Source organism: Parasteatoda tepidariorum, chromosome 9, assembly GCF_043381705.1.
Source record: "Parasteatoda tepidariorum isolate YZ-2023 chromosome 9, CAS_Ptep_4.0, whole genome shotgun sequence".
In the NCBI taxonomy this organism is placed as follows: domain Eukaryota; kingdom Metazoa; phylum Arthropoda; class Arachnida; order Araneae; family Theridiidae; genus Parasteatoda; species Parasteatoda tepidariorum.
Window position 1 is genome coordinate 13,714,955 of NC_092212.1, and position 13,972 is coordinate 13,728,926.

At 28.0% G+C, this 13,972-nt stretch overlaps 1 protein-coding gene across 2 annotated transcripts in view; it reads right to left on the minus strand.

The window, feature by feature from the left end:
* Window positions 1-13,930, minus strand: part of LOC107444441 (calcium-independent phospholipase A2 VIA) — a 47,155-nt gene extending 33,225 nt beyond the window's left edge. The window contains exons 1-2 of one of the 2 annotated variants that reach the window (XM_071185984.1): window positions 13,782-13,930; window positions 11,382-11,623 (exon numbers count right to left, since the gene is read on the minus strand). In XM_071185984.1, the coding sequence (XP_071042085.1) occupies window positions 11,382-11,596 (215 nt within the window). In that variant the 5' untranslated portion in view covers window positions 11,597-11,623; window positions 13,782-13,930. Of the gene's footprint in view, window positions 1-11,381; window positions 11,624-13,574; window positions 13,750-13,781 lie in introns of those variants that run through there. The other variant, XM_071185985.1, reaches the window with a different exon arrangement.
* Between the last annotated feature and the right edge of the window lie 42 nt (window positions 13,931-13,972).

Sequence of the window (13,972 nt, forward strand, 5' to 3'; positions counted from 1 at the left end):
TAAATATACCTTAAATTTTCATAAGGGGTTCGCCTTCAATTTTGTGATTTTCCGCTCTGCGTTTCATGTCCCGCGAGAGCTCAGTAGGTTTCCTATCCCCAAGATTTTCTCCAGCAAGTAGACGTCGGATTTCTTCTGTTTTAGATTCTCCACAGCGTTTGATAATTTTAGATTTCAAATCCATGTAGGGATCAGTGATATCTGGTTGCATCGTAATTGTATTTTGTTTTTGCTTCTGTTATTGCCTTTGGAGATGCTAAAGCAAACGTCGATTCTAGCATGAAGAACCAAAGGGCTGGGTCAGCTCGGATGAAGGGAGGGATGACTAAGGCGGCAGCGTCACCCATTGTTCTGGATCAGAAGATTTGTTTTATTTATAGTCCGGTCACCAATTTAGAGGTTTCAAAGTGTAGATTAATTTCCTCGAATTATTAATTATATTATGAGGACTCCAGTGTGTGAATAGAGCAAGGATGACGATTCTAAAACTTAACATAAATTTATTGAAACGTAAAAAGTTTTGTGCGACTGCTGGCTGCCGGGATACTCTCTGGAATGAATATAAAAAATCCTTAATCCTGGTCTCTCAGGTAGGCTGAAGAGGCACAATTTGGGGGTTTGATCTAAAAATAGATTTTCTAGAAGGGAATCGCTACAAAATTCTTGCAAACAATGTATTTGATTACTTATTACTTGTGTTTACAATGCTAACAATACTTGTGCTTACAATGCTAAAAGTGTTAACACTAACGTAAGATGGTGCACAGCTTGCAACAAGAACAAACAGAAATAAACTTATAGAAAGAGGCCATATCAAGACTGCCAAAAAAGCGAGTTATTCAAAATCTAGCAACCATGTCACCTTTTTTAACGATATATCTCTAAATAACTAAAACAAGTTTTCACTTCAAACTCACCAGAATTACATAATAACATTAATATCTTATGAAATACGGCAGATTTGAGCTCAGAAATTATGTAATTTATTTCTTTTATTGAAAAGTAAATGATCCGCTTGAAAATATTGCTTCGCAGAACAACGTGTAGTAAGCAGCTGCAAACTTTCTAGCCGGAACTAGAGAAGGCATACAGCTCCAGATTGTTATTGATTACATTTCAACTGAAAACACCATCCATTGCCCATTGTGTAGCTTTTGTAAAACGTGAATAAAGTATCTTTCTGATTAAAAGGTCATTCAGTCAAGCAACAGATTTTTTTGTAGTTCATTTACGTGGCGCAGGAGCTTCCCAACGGGCTATTGGTGAAGGTGCTAAAGTATCATGCATAGCTTATATCTATGTAAGCTATAAGCACAAATAAAGATTTATACTAAATAACTGAAAAGGGATCTACTCTCAAAACAAACAATCGTGTAAATTTTTCATGCTGTTTTCAACTAAAGTTAAAGAACATGCGGCTCTTGTTTGTCCTTCAGCCGATTTGTTACATATCTTTCATCATCATTTATTATTTTTAATGGAACTGCAGTGTTTTGAGTCTTTAAAGCATAACTGCTCACGTCATACAAACAAAATGGCCGGGCGCTATTAACCGAATTGAAATCCAAACAATATAGCCTGAAAATTAATGTTTCAAACAAAATGATTTCAAATAGGTAAAGTAATGTAAAAACGAAATATTCTCATCCACCCAAAGTTCTTAAGAATGAGGCGGATGAGGATTCTCTGCTATGTATTTCTGGCTATTTGTTTAATAATAATTTTTAAAATTTTGTTTAATGTTTGTGTGGATGTTACTGACGACAAATTTACGAATTTAAATCTTTGTCCAGCTTGTTATGGTAGTAATCTATGCCCTCATTTTTTTCATGGAAAAATTTCTTTAATTGGAATTAGTAAATTTGAATATTTTAAAGTTATAAACAACAAAAACGTATATAGTGGGAAGTTAAACTCAGATCGTGTTATTTTGAAAAAGTTAGCGCATAGTTGGGAAATAATTGAAAAAGACATGATAGTGTGTAAGAAAGCTAAATCTGATGAATCATGTAGAGTTAATGAAGCTCTGCTGATGATAATTGAAAGTTGTCGTGATTCCTCAAGAAAGATAGATTTGTTATCACTTTTCAATGCTTTAGATATTAAAACAGATATGTCCCATTGTACTTCGAAGAGACTTTTATCATATATACTAGGGAAAATTTATAACACTTCTAATGAACTGCATAAAATTGGCCAAATGATGTATGGACTTATAGTAAATCCTGAAGCAGTACTTCTCCAAGTTAGTGTGTTTTACACCTCTGTTTGTAAATATATTTGCCTCGCCTTATATATTTTCTAAAATTTTATTTATTAAAATATAAAAATTATCAAAGTGACTCCTGAATAAAAGAGAAATTAACCGCCTCCCTGATTATCCCGAGTTAACTCGGGTCTGTTTAGAAGAAATTTGGGTACCCTTCACAAAATAATTTATCTTTAAATCGGACCCTTCACAAAAGACATTTGTGTATTATTGTAAATGGACTGATGCTGAGTGTTCAGTTATCAATAGATATTTTCAAATCTACTGGCAATCGACGTATATTACTCTAATATTTTGTTAATGATGTTTTTCTGCTTTAATTCTAAGGCTAAGTTTGATCTCATTTCATTTATGTTATGTACCTTAACCTCTTCAAAGTCAATAAAAATTTATAAATACCAAATGTAGTATTCTAAGAGAATATCTCCACTTCTACAAACATCGTGTGTACATTCTTATTGATATTAAATTATAGTTTTTTGTAAATAAATAATTGAGCAATATATTATTGATAAATATTGTGTAAATGAAAATTAACTTATATAAATTTTTAAAAAAAACTATTATAAATTTAAGAATTGTTTAAGTTTACCTACTTAATGTGTAACACAGTAGAAGTGATACATAACTAAGTTGTGCTTTTTAAAATATGTCAATTGAAATTATTGAAAATGTGAGTGATTTTGTTTCCATTATTCGTCTGAAATGAATATTCTGTGTTGTACGGTATAGGCTAAATAACAAATATTTGTATGTTGCATCTCTAATTTAGTAGCAGCAATAGCTGTTCATTTTTGAAAATTTTGTTCTTTTTTATTATAATTTTACAGTATTGAGTATAATCTTGTATCCATTTACAATTTAAGAACTCCATGAAAAGGTTTTTTGCAATAACAGGACCCTATTTTCACAAAACAGGACCCTGGTTGAAAGAATGTGACTTAACGCTTATTTTATATTCTCAAATTACGAGTAATTTTTTCGCAATTTTACAAAAATATAATTTTTCTCAAAATGTCTGGACAGGCCCCTGGTATAATATATTGCAAATATTTGTCATCCCGAGGAAACTCGGGCTTAGCAGAATTGGTCAGTACATTTTGTTTTATCATGTTTTCACTCGGTCGGAAGCAAAGAACATAATCTGCTGTGATTGGAAGTTTGCCAAGTTTTATTTAGAAGTTTTGGTGTGGGACTGCACACTGTTTTATGCGATTGTATGTACGATGGTTGCTGAATTTACATAGCAATAACAGTTTTTAAAAAATGGCGTAGTCCTTCACTGACATTTGAAAAGTATCACTTTGTGTTGTCCCTTGTTTTAAGATCTATCATACAAAGACTAATATTTAACTTTTTTTATTTGCCCGAGATAACTCTGGATAGTATACTGATTTTAAATTTAAGGTTTCTTACGCATAACAAAATTCAAATTTCAACTTAAAACATTATGTTTTGTTTTAGTTCCTTGTACCCTACTGAAGGAATTAATAAAATGAAAAAATATGTTGATTTTTTAATTTTTTTTTTTTTAATAATTGGTAAAGGAAGTGGTTAAGTGAGATAGTTCAAATATCACTGCATTTAAGGCATATACAGGTATGCATATTATATATGAACATGTTAACCAATTTGTGAAAAATTTTCTCCATCCCTAAAAAAATTTTCCACAAAAATTATAATGTTTTAAACATGTATTATTATTTTTTATTATACCTAATATTTAATTTGATTAGGGGAAAGTGAAGGCCATTAGGACAATATTTATAAAATTAGATGTTTAAAAATTAAACTTACACATTTCTGGCTTTTAAGAAAGGTAGCTTTTAAAAAATTAAAAATTTTGGCTTTTAAAAAATTAACTAAAAGATATAACATTTGTTATTTTTTAAATATAATGACATTTACATGCAATTATATTTGCTCCATTAGTTCCTTAGGGTAGGGTACTCTAAACCTAGAGCTACAACAAAGTAGAGTTTCAGCAGTTATTTTAAAATTCTTTTTTATTTACTGCAATTTTTTTAGATATTTTATTTCAGAATACAGTGTTTCATAAGCATAATGTGTATCAGTTATTTCTTGTTAATGTTTGAAAGATTGAAACTGATGATTGAGTAGTTTTCTGAATGATTGTTAGCTGAAACATTTATATTACAATTTAAATTTTATTTTCCAATGCCTTGAAAAAATTTTGTTTTAAAAAAACTTTTTTAAAAAAAATTTTTTAATTCTAATTTATTTCCTTACCAATTTTTTTGTGAAAAAAAATTCAAGAAATCATCACATTTTTTTATTTCTTTAATAAATATAAGGAACTAAAACAAACATAATACACAAGTTCTAAGTTAAAATTGAACTTTTTTTTTTTATGTGTAAAAAGTATTTAATTTACCATCAGTTTACTATCGCGAATTATCTCAGGCAAATCAGTGTTTTCTTTACAGAAAAAAATGGGAGAGAATTTCTCGCTCTTTCTCAAAAACAGGGTAAGATTTCAAAAAGTTAAGTGAGATTTCTAAAAATTAAAAAAAAAAAAAAAACGAATAGACTTGGGAAAAAAAATATTTTTTTAATTATAATACATTTTTACTATCTTCTCATTTCTGAACCATTGAATATTTTTATTGCATCATCATATGGAAAATGTTCTATATCTACTTTTTCATCAGCTATTCTCATTAGGTTGCTCAAATGCTCATCATTCAAATCTGTTACAATATTTTTTTTAATTCGGTTTTGGGTGCTAAATGACAGGTGCTGAACTATTCGGAATCACTAATTAAGCTTGTAGCATTGTGCACGCACTTTCGTATCCTCTACATCTGCCAGTATAGGCTTTTCTATTATTTCTGTTATAGTATAGTGAAGTTCGTTGAAGTTTTTTCCATGTTCATACTTTTTGTTGGGTCTTCCAGCATAGTTTTCACAGACTTCAACTTTTACAAATTGCTGTAAATTGTCGGTGAGGGAGTTCAATAATTCATTTACAGCTAAAAATGGAGCTAACTTTAAACAACTTATTATAAAGGACTCATTTTTTTTTTCTCAGCACTTGTCGTAGCTGTTTTCATGTCTTTTTCAAAATGGCGGATTTTATTCAAATTTGCGGAAGACGAAATTTTTTCCAAAATTCGAAGGACTCGCGCATTTTAAAATTTATTAATAGAGTGCGCGAACTTCTCGCGTTAATCATTTTTCAATGCGAGAAAAGAAACAAAATATGCTGTAGTGAAAGTACTGCAAATGAAAAAAGTTAAATATTAGTCTTTGTGTGTGTTCACCTTCATAATCTGAAAAATCATCTGCATTACTTTCGCTCGCAAACGCCATTTTTTTACTCTTTTTTTTCTATGTAACTTCATCGACCATCGTATATACAATTGTACAAGACATGTCTGCAGTCCCACAAATAGCAAAACTCCCAAACGAAAATTGACAAACTTCCAATCTTATCAGATTATTATAATTTTTTGTTTTGCTTCCGGCCGAATAAAAACTTGATAAAACAAAACATATTTACGATTTCTTCTGTGCTCAAGTTTATTCGAGATAATAAATATTTGCAATACATACATACCCAAGTTAAGTCGGGATAACTAGATCAGATAATTGGAAATCCATCAATCAAAAAATTGTTCTTGCAGCATGCACAAACAAATGGAGGGGCTCAAGATAAAACTAAATTTTTTCATTCTTCTATTTTTTTTTAATGACATTTGGCGACTTCTGTATAAATGTAAAATATCTGTCATTAGAATTGAACATACTTTCCAGTTTAAGGTTGTATTTTAAGATTTAAATAAAAATTATCAACATTGAATTTATTAAAGCGTTACATATAATGATAGATTTAATAGTGATCTGCTTTACCATCAGAGTAATTCTGCGGAACTTTTGATCTTGCTGAAAGCCAACTGAATTGCCAATTTTCTGGTTTCTACTGTTCTGTGAAAAAATTTTATAATTTAATTCATTTATATATTATGTATTCAGTAGTTTAAAGTTGTTATATTTTTTTAACAATTAGCATCAAATGTTCTTGTAAAACATAAGCTTAATTCATTTTGTTAATTAATCGATTAAGAAGGTATTGTTATGCTAAGAAAACATCTAACTAATTTTGTTTGATCGCGCTATTTTTTTTTTTGCTTTTGTAAAGCTCTCTATTAAAATTGTAATCTTTTAAATAAAACATGCATATCATTAATTTAATCCCATACATTATAGATCTTGATGTCCCATGAGACCACATTCTAATGGTCCCATTTGTCCCCATACGCTGATATTTCATATTTTTCTAAACACAAGTCAAACATATTTATTCAAATTCAATTTAACCAATTATAAAATGGAGTATTTGTTTTAGCCTCTTGAATATATCAGGCGATATAAAATTGGAAATGTCTTCGAAGTAAAATAATTCGAATTTACTTTTTAAAGTTGAAAACAAACTTTCTCCACGCACTCTTTCAACCATCAGCAGATAGCAGACTTCTTGTTAAAGATAACAGCTTTGGTATTGCTATTTATATGTTGTATATTTTCTTAAAAATAATATTTTCATAAAAAGTAGACCATTATCCCATTAACCCCCACTTTCACTATAGTATTTTGCAGTGATGAAACATGTTGAAACAATTCAGTTTTTGTAGTGCTATGTCGTAAAAAATAAGTGATGCAAGATTTTGTAAGCATAGAGTAGGCAGGGTGTATAAAAATCATGATTTTTTTTAAAAAATCAAAAAAATCGAATTTTTTTGATTTTAATCCGATTTTTTTGATTTTAATCATGATTTTTTTATAATTTCAATTCTATGGAATATAATCAATTTTGTGTACCATAGATTTAAAGTTGTATTGTATTACTATTGTTACTTATAGTATACATTGGAAATAAACATTACTAACCATTATCAACAAAATATTTCTTAATTTAAAAGCAAAAGGTGAAAACAATAACAAAGTGATTTCAAACTACAAATCAAGAAAGAAATTGTTTATCAAACAATATGTGATAATTATTAATTCTACATCTACAATATCAAATTATTTAAACAATCATTTAATTAGTTTTATTTAAAGATTTAAACATAAGGACTAATTTAGCTGCCTTTTCTACACTCAATTGATTCCGTAGTTTAGTATGTACAAGTCCAAAAGTGGAAAACATCCTCTCTATCCCTGCAGTTGTTCCTTTTGCAGTACATAACAACTGTATTGCATCAAACTCTTTTTGACCTACACAGTTCTTTAGAAGCGCAATTGATTTCCACCATTCCAAGATGTTTAAAGATTCTAGAGATTCTTTATCAAACAAAGTTCCATTAAACGGAGGAGAGCGTACAATGAATGTTAGCAAAATACTTAATAAGGAGGTTTTTCCATACTTTTCTTTAACAAAGTTTACAGCTTGATCTTTTTCATTTAGTGTTAAACATTGTACTTCAGAATTAGGATCCAAGAGGTAAGCTAGGAAATGAGCTGGTGTTAACGCTTGTTCATATCGTTTAGTAAAAAAAATTTTGCAGCAATTATTATTAGAATCTTTCAGAGTTTCCTTTAAATTTTTCCAGATGTTGACAACATTTGATAAACTACAATTATCTGTCTAATTAGATAATTGATCTCTATAAATATCTAATTTGATTAAAATCAGTGATTTTTTTAAAAAAATCATTTGATTTAAATCATGATTTTAATCAATGATTTTAATCATTTGATTAAAATCATTTACACCCTGAGTAGGGGTGCACAACCTGTGGCCCTTCGACTACTAAAGTGCGGCCCGCGAGAGCTTATAAACGCAATAAAAAAAATTTTAAAAAATGGCAATTTTTAATCGAATTTTTAAGTCATCACATTTTGACACAATAAATTTTAACAGATTCTTTGGTAAATGTACGTTTAACGCTCTTTCTTTAAGCCGATTTTATCGTACATATAAATGATTTTTTTAAACAGTTATTTCCGCTTTTCTACGTTATTTCGAAAATCCCAAATTTTTATTACGACGCGAGTTTCAGATCGCAAATTTAAATAATCACTTTCTCTGCACTTTATTTGTGACGATTTCATCTTAAATCTAAGTGATTTTTTATCTTTTTTTTGCAATTCTTTCTTTTTTTTCAAAATTTTTTTCGGCAGTTATTACTATGCGTTCCCACGTATTATAAAAAATTCCAATTGTTTTATTACGACATACAAATTTTAAATCATGCATTTGAAACGCTTTATTCGTGCTGAGTTCAGCATAAATATATTTTTTATTTCTATTCTTTTCCACATGATTTTGACGATCCCGTTATTTAACTATGATGTTATTACGACACGTGATTGTTAATCGCGCAATTAAATAATCCCTTTTTGATACGGTATTTCGGTACAGTTTTATCTTAAATCCTAGTTATTTTTCCTCCGTTTTTATTTCCACAACGAATATGATTTGGTCGAATGTGGTAATGAATTGTGATTTGATCAAAAATCACTTGGGGCCAAATAGCAAAATCTTTTAGCAGCATAGCAACACTGAAACTAAAATTTCAATGCTCAGAATAATATTTCCTGGAAAAACGTATACATAAATTAACTCTAAAAAATAAGGCCAATCAAGAACGTTTTTGAAAATGTCGAAAAGCGAAACAAAAACATAAAAATCAATCTTAATTTTTGAAAAAAATTTTAAAGCTGAACATCTCAGTTTTTCAATTACCAGAAAAGTCAAGAAAAAAGAATTAAGAAAGAAATGCTATTAAAAATTACTATGTTATAATGAAAACGTCTAAAAAAAGGTTTTTTTTATTTAAAGAAAATAAAAAGATAGAAAAAAAGCGTTCGTAATTTTTTAAATGAAAATCATATGCCGAAAATCTCAATTTAAATTTTTCTCATTGCCATAATTTTAGCAGAAAAAAAATTGCTATAAAATAAATTTTATTAGTAACTTTATTTTTAAAAAAAATGCTGAGTCATAATAAAAATGCCTTAAAAAAGAAAAGCAGAAAAAAACAAATTTTTCTTAGTTCCTGAAACAAAACTTTAATACTGAAAATCAAACTTTTGTATGTTACTGGTTATTTATATTACAGTACAGGGAAAGAGTGAAAATGAACTCAATTCTCAAAGTATTGAAAAAATGACAAAATTGACTTTTCTGATTATAATTTTTAAAAAAAAAAAGTAATATCTATAAAAATTCAAAAAACTTGGAAAAATACATTTCTGAAAAATATTCTGCCGAATATTTGACTGATCATTCAACCAACTGAATTTTTCACAGAAGGGCCAAATACTCGTTACATCCCTCCCTAATTTAAATGCAATGTTATTGCAACTTAAGAAATTCATAAAATGATGGAAAACGTGAATTTTTGAACTGCTCACTGTTTGTAGTTTAGATTTCAATTTTTTGCTGCTTAAGTGATCTTTTTCAATAAAAAAAAGGAAACTGTTAACGATATAAAAAAAAAATCTAATAATTAATAAAATAAAATAATAAAGCACATTACAAAATAAGCATTGAATTTTATTTTGAACTATCACAGTCTAATTTTNGGCTTTTGTTTAAAACCTATAAATTTTCTTCCATTAAAATATTTAATTTAAATTTATATTACTTAATTATGACTAAACTTTTTCCTACTTTCATTCTGTGGGGATTGCAGTTTTTTTTTTATTTATTAGAATTTAATTCTAAAATGAATTTTCGTATTGCACGATATGATAAAAGAAAAAAAACATTTCTTTTCTTCAATGTTTAATTATTTTGATAAATCTATTGTTCATATGATAAAAATTGCATGTTTTTTTTTTGTAAAAAAAAAATTATAAGTTTTTTTTTATTTTTGAATGAATTCTAATAGTGGAACACTACTAAGTTATTGATATTACTAAGTTTATTGATTAAAAAAAAATGGAACGCTAATGTTTAAATAAACATTATTACATTTGTCATTAACATGTCTAAATAGATCTGCGGCCCTTCGTTAGCCAGCCTGCTGTGCAAGTGGCCCTTCACTCAAAAAGGTTGTGCACTCCTAATCTAGCGTGAAACAATCAGATTTCCACAATAAAGAATGTCAATTAAGTCTTTTTTGTAAACGATAACACAAAGGGTTATAGTACAAAAGCAATAAAATATAATAATTTAATATCATAGAAAATTACAAGAAATAAGTAAAAACTCGAAGTTTTTTATTTCACATTACAATTATGGAAAATTAAAAGGACTGACAAAAAAAAAACTTTTTTTTTTGACAAGAGTAGCTCTCATGTAAAGTGTGCAAAATGAGTAATCGATCACCCGGAATAACTTATGATTGAATGCTCACATCTTCACGTCTAAGGACTTAATCTTAATTGATGAAGTGGGTGACCCCCAATATCCTAATTAATAAGTGAAGACAAAATTAAATTACTAAAATTCATAAAAACATACTTTCTCTGAATAAACATACTGTTTTTTTCCACCAGATTCTGACGCTTGAAGTATAGGGGTAAGTAACAATCTGGGAAATATGGTTCCAATAGTTTGATCAGATGAGTGATACTAGTTTGGATTCCTTAAGGTTAATTTGACGTTTTGCGTATTTCGTCGTATCTTGGGAACTTAAACGTCATCGTTGGTTTCATTCGTTTATCCAAAGACTGCTCGCAAAAAAAAAAAACTTTACTTTGTTTTATCAGTTTTTATTCGACTAAGTTTTAATTTCTCTGCTACAGTTTGATATTGATTTTTGAAAATTAAAATTACATTTATAAATTTAAAATGCTTTTGTTTTGGAGAAACAAACAAAACAAAAAAAATCAATTGCACTTTTTTAGTTAAATTTGTTAAAATCACATTTTTAAAAAAATCTTTAAAAAAAAAATTTTAAACTATCAATGATCTATTTTATGATCAGCATAAAATTTTATTTTTTATATGTTGAGAAGAAGGAATGAAATATAATTCCTAAACAAATGTGCTTTTTTCATAATTTTGCTTTAACTATAAAGAGAACGAATATTCTCAGAATATCTTCAGTCTTTAAGAAGAGTACTCTCACATCTCTAGGAATACATATTTTAAAAAAACAAAGTTTTTATAAAAAATGGAATAAAAATAGATCACCTAAAGGCTTTATTAAATGTATGATTTATGTCCATTTGCATAACGATATCAAGCTTTGGAGTTCCATTCTCTTGTGTTCGATACAATATCAAGCAATCATGCCGTGAAATGACGTCACTGCATATATAGTCATCAGTATGGACTTCAATAACTCGATTAGGGTCAATGTTTGTTTCTGAAATCCTCCTTAACCCATCAATTATGCTTTGAAACATCTTGGTTAGCTGAAAAAAATACTGGATCTAGGAGAAAATGGAACATTTGGTTTTAATTTAACTTGAAAAAACATTTTCATATTATTATTTAAAAACAGTATAAGCTGCTGAATGATCAACTTTGACAGTTTTAAATGGGATAACTTTCATTTGCTCTAGCTTTTTGAGGAAACCAAATCTCGCCAATTTCATTGAATTACTTTTAGCATTTTTATTTATCTCATTTTGGTGGTATAATGGGTTTAAAATGATTTTAAGGTAGAAAATCTTAAGCAGTTTATGGATGCAGTTCAAACTTTTGATTAACATTTCATTTTCTTCCTTAATAATTTTTAAAACTATTTTAATTATTTAAAATATAACATGTAACCATATATTTAAACACATAACTTAATTTTAAACACATTAAAAAAAAACGTTTTATAGTTAAAATGTTTAAGTATATATGTTTCTTAAAAATGTAATTCAGTACTTTTTACGCATTTTTGCAAAAACTATAAGATGCTGTATTTCATCCTACTTATTAATATATAATACAATACAGTTTATAATTAATCTACATCACAGTGTACAGAACACAATCACAAAGTTTCATAAAAATCCACCGACTTTGAGGTTACATATATTGCCTTTGGTTGTATAATCTACTCAGAAAATATTCATTTATATTTACTGGATACAATGGTGTGCAAAGAGGGGGTGAGGGAGACTGCATGCATTTAATCAAGAGCAATATTCACTTGAAGATAAGGTATACTAAACCTTTCAGTTAGTTAAATCATCAGTTATTAAAGTATTATTAGTTTGCTAAAGTAAAAAAATTCACAAAAAATAAAATATGATTCTCAAACGAGTTTGGTGCTTTAAATTATTGAAAATTAAGTAATGGGAAAATCTCTGCATCAATACCAGCAACAATAATAGACAAGTTTTTGTAACTTCGAGCAATAGTAAGCAAGAAACTAAAATAAGCATTACAGAAAATGGCCAACTAGAAAGGTGTAATACACAGCTACTCCCAACCAAATAATCATGTAAAAAAAAATTTTTTTTTTAAGGCAGCAACATTTTTGTAAGTTAAAAAACCCTTTGGTGCATTGGCTATTTTTGTTGAGGCAAACAGGTAAGCAAATATTACCTAAATAATCTTTATATTTGAAAAAAGAAAAAAAAAAACTTGAGAATATTTTGTAAGAAATGATATAGGATAATATAGAATAATTTTCACTCACATTACATAGAATAAAATTTAAAATGGATTTTGAAATAAGGTTCTTTTTGCAATGTAGTAAAAAAAAATTTTTTTTTATTAAAGAAATTGCCCATTTTCCTCCTTTAACGAGTAAGTTTCTCTTTTCAGGAGCTTATAAAAAAGTATGTGCCAAGTATCTAAACAACTGTGGACAAAACAGTCAGAAAAATAAAGGAGTATTGCAACATGATAATAAATTTGCAAAAAAATTTAAGTAGTAAAAAAATATATATTTTATCACTGTCCAAACACCCCTGCTGACTCAAGCCTCACTCACTAAAAAATAACAGAAAATTGTAAGATGATAATCAATTTAAATACTAAAAACATCTATATTTTATCTCTTTCCAAATACCATCCTCTGAAGAATAATGGAAAATCAAAACGCGATAATAAATTTGCAATAAATTTAAATTAAAAAAAAAATCAATGTTTTCCAAACACTCCTGTATGCAACTGACGGAGAAATAAAGAAAAATTGCAATGTGACAGTAAATTTGCACCTGATTAAACAACTCTGTCTAAACAACTCTTCCTGATTAAACAACTCTGTTCGCATTATATTTTTAAATAAATGTCACTCAAAAAGCTACAATATAGGTAATTAAAATTTAATTAGTGTTAATGATTAAATAGAATGATTTGTTAAATAATCGAACAGAATAAAAAATTAAATTCCAACTAAGTTTTCAGAATTTTTTTTTATGGATTTATGATCTTTCTTACTTGCTGATTTACAAAAATGATTTGAATATTAAGGAATAAGGAAAACTTTTTATTATCCAGTAATAAACAAATCAGTCACTCGGAATTTCGAAATGCAATTAAGTTAATTAACAGATTTATTTAATAAAGATGATCATTAAGACTGTTGACGAGAAACAACCTCAATGTTTGTTGCATAGCAATAAAAATAAGATCATGCAGACTCACTTCAAATAGTTATAAATGGAACTGTTAAATTTTGCAACACCTCACACAATTTACATATTATGACGGAAAATATAAATTTTGATAAGAAATCAAGTTTGATAACAAACATCACGAACAAATAATTTTAACATTGCCAAAAGTAAAAAATAAAAATCTTCTGAAATCAATCAATGAGGCTATACTTAGCTCAA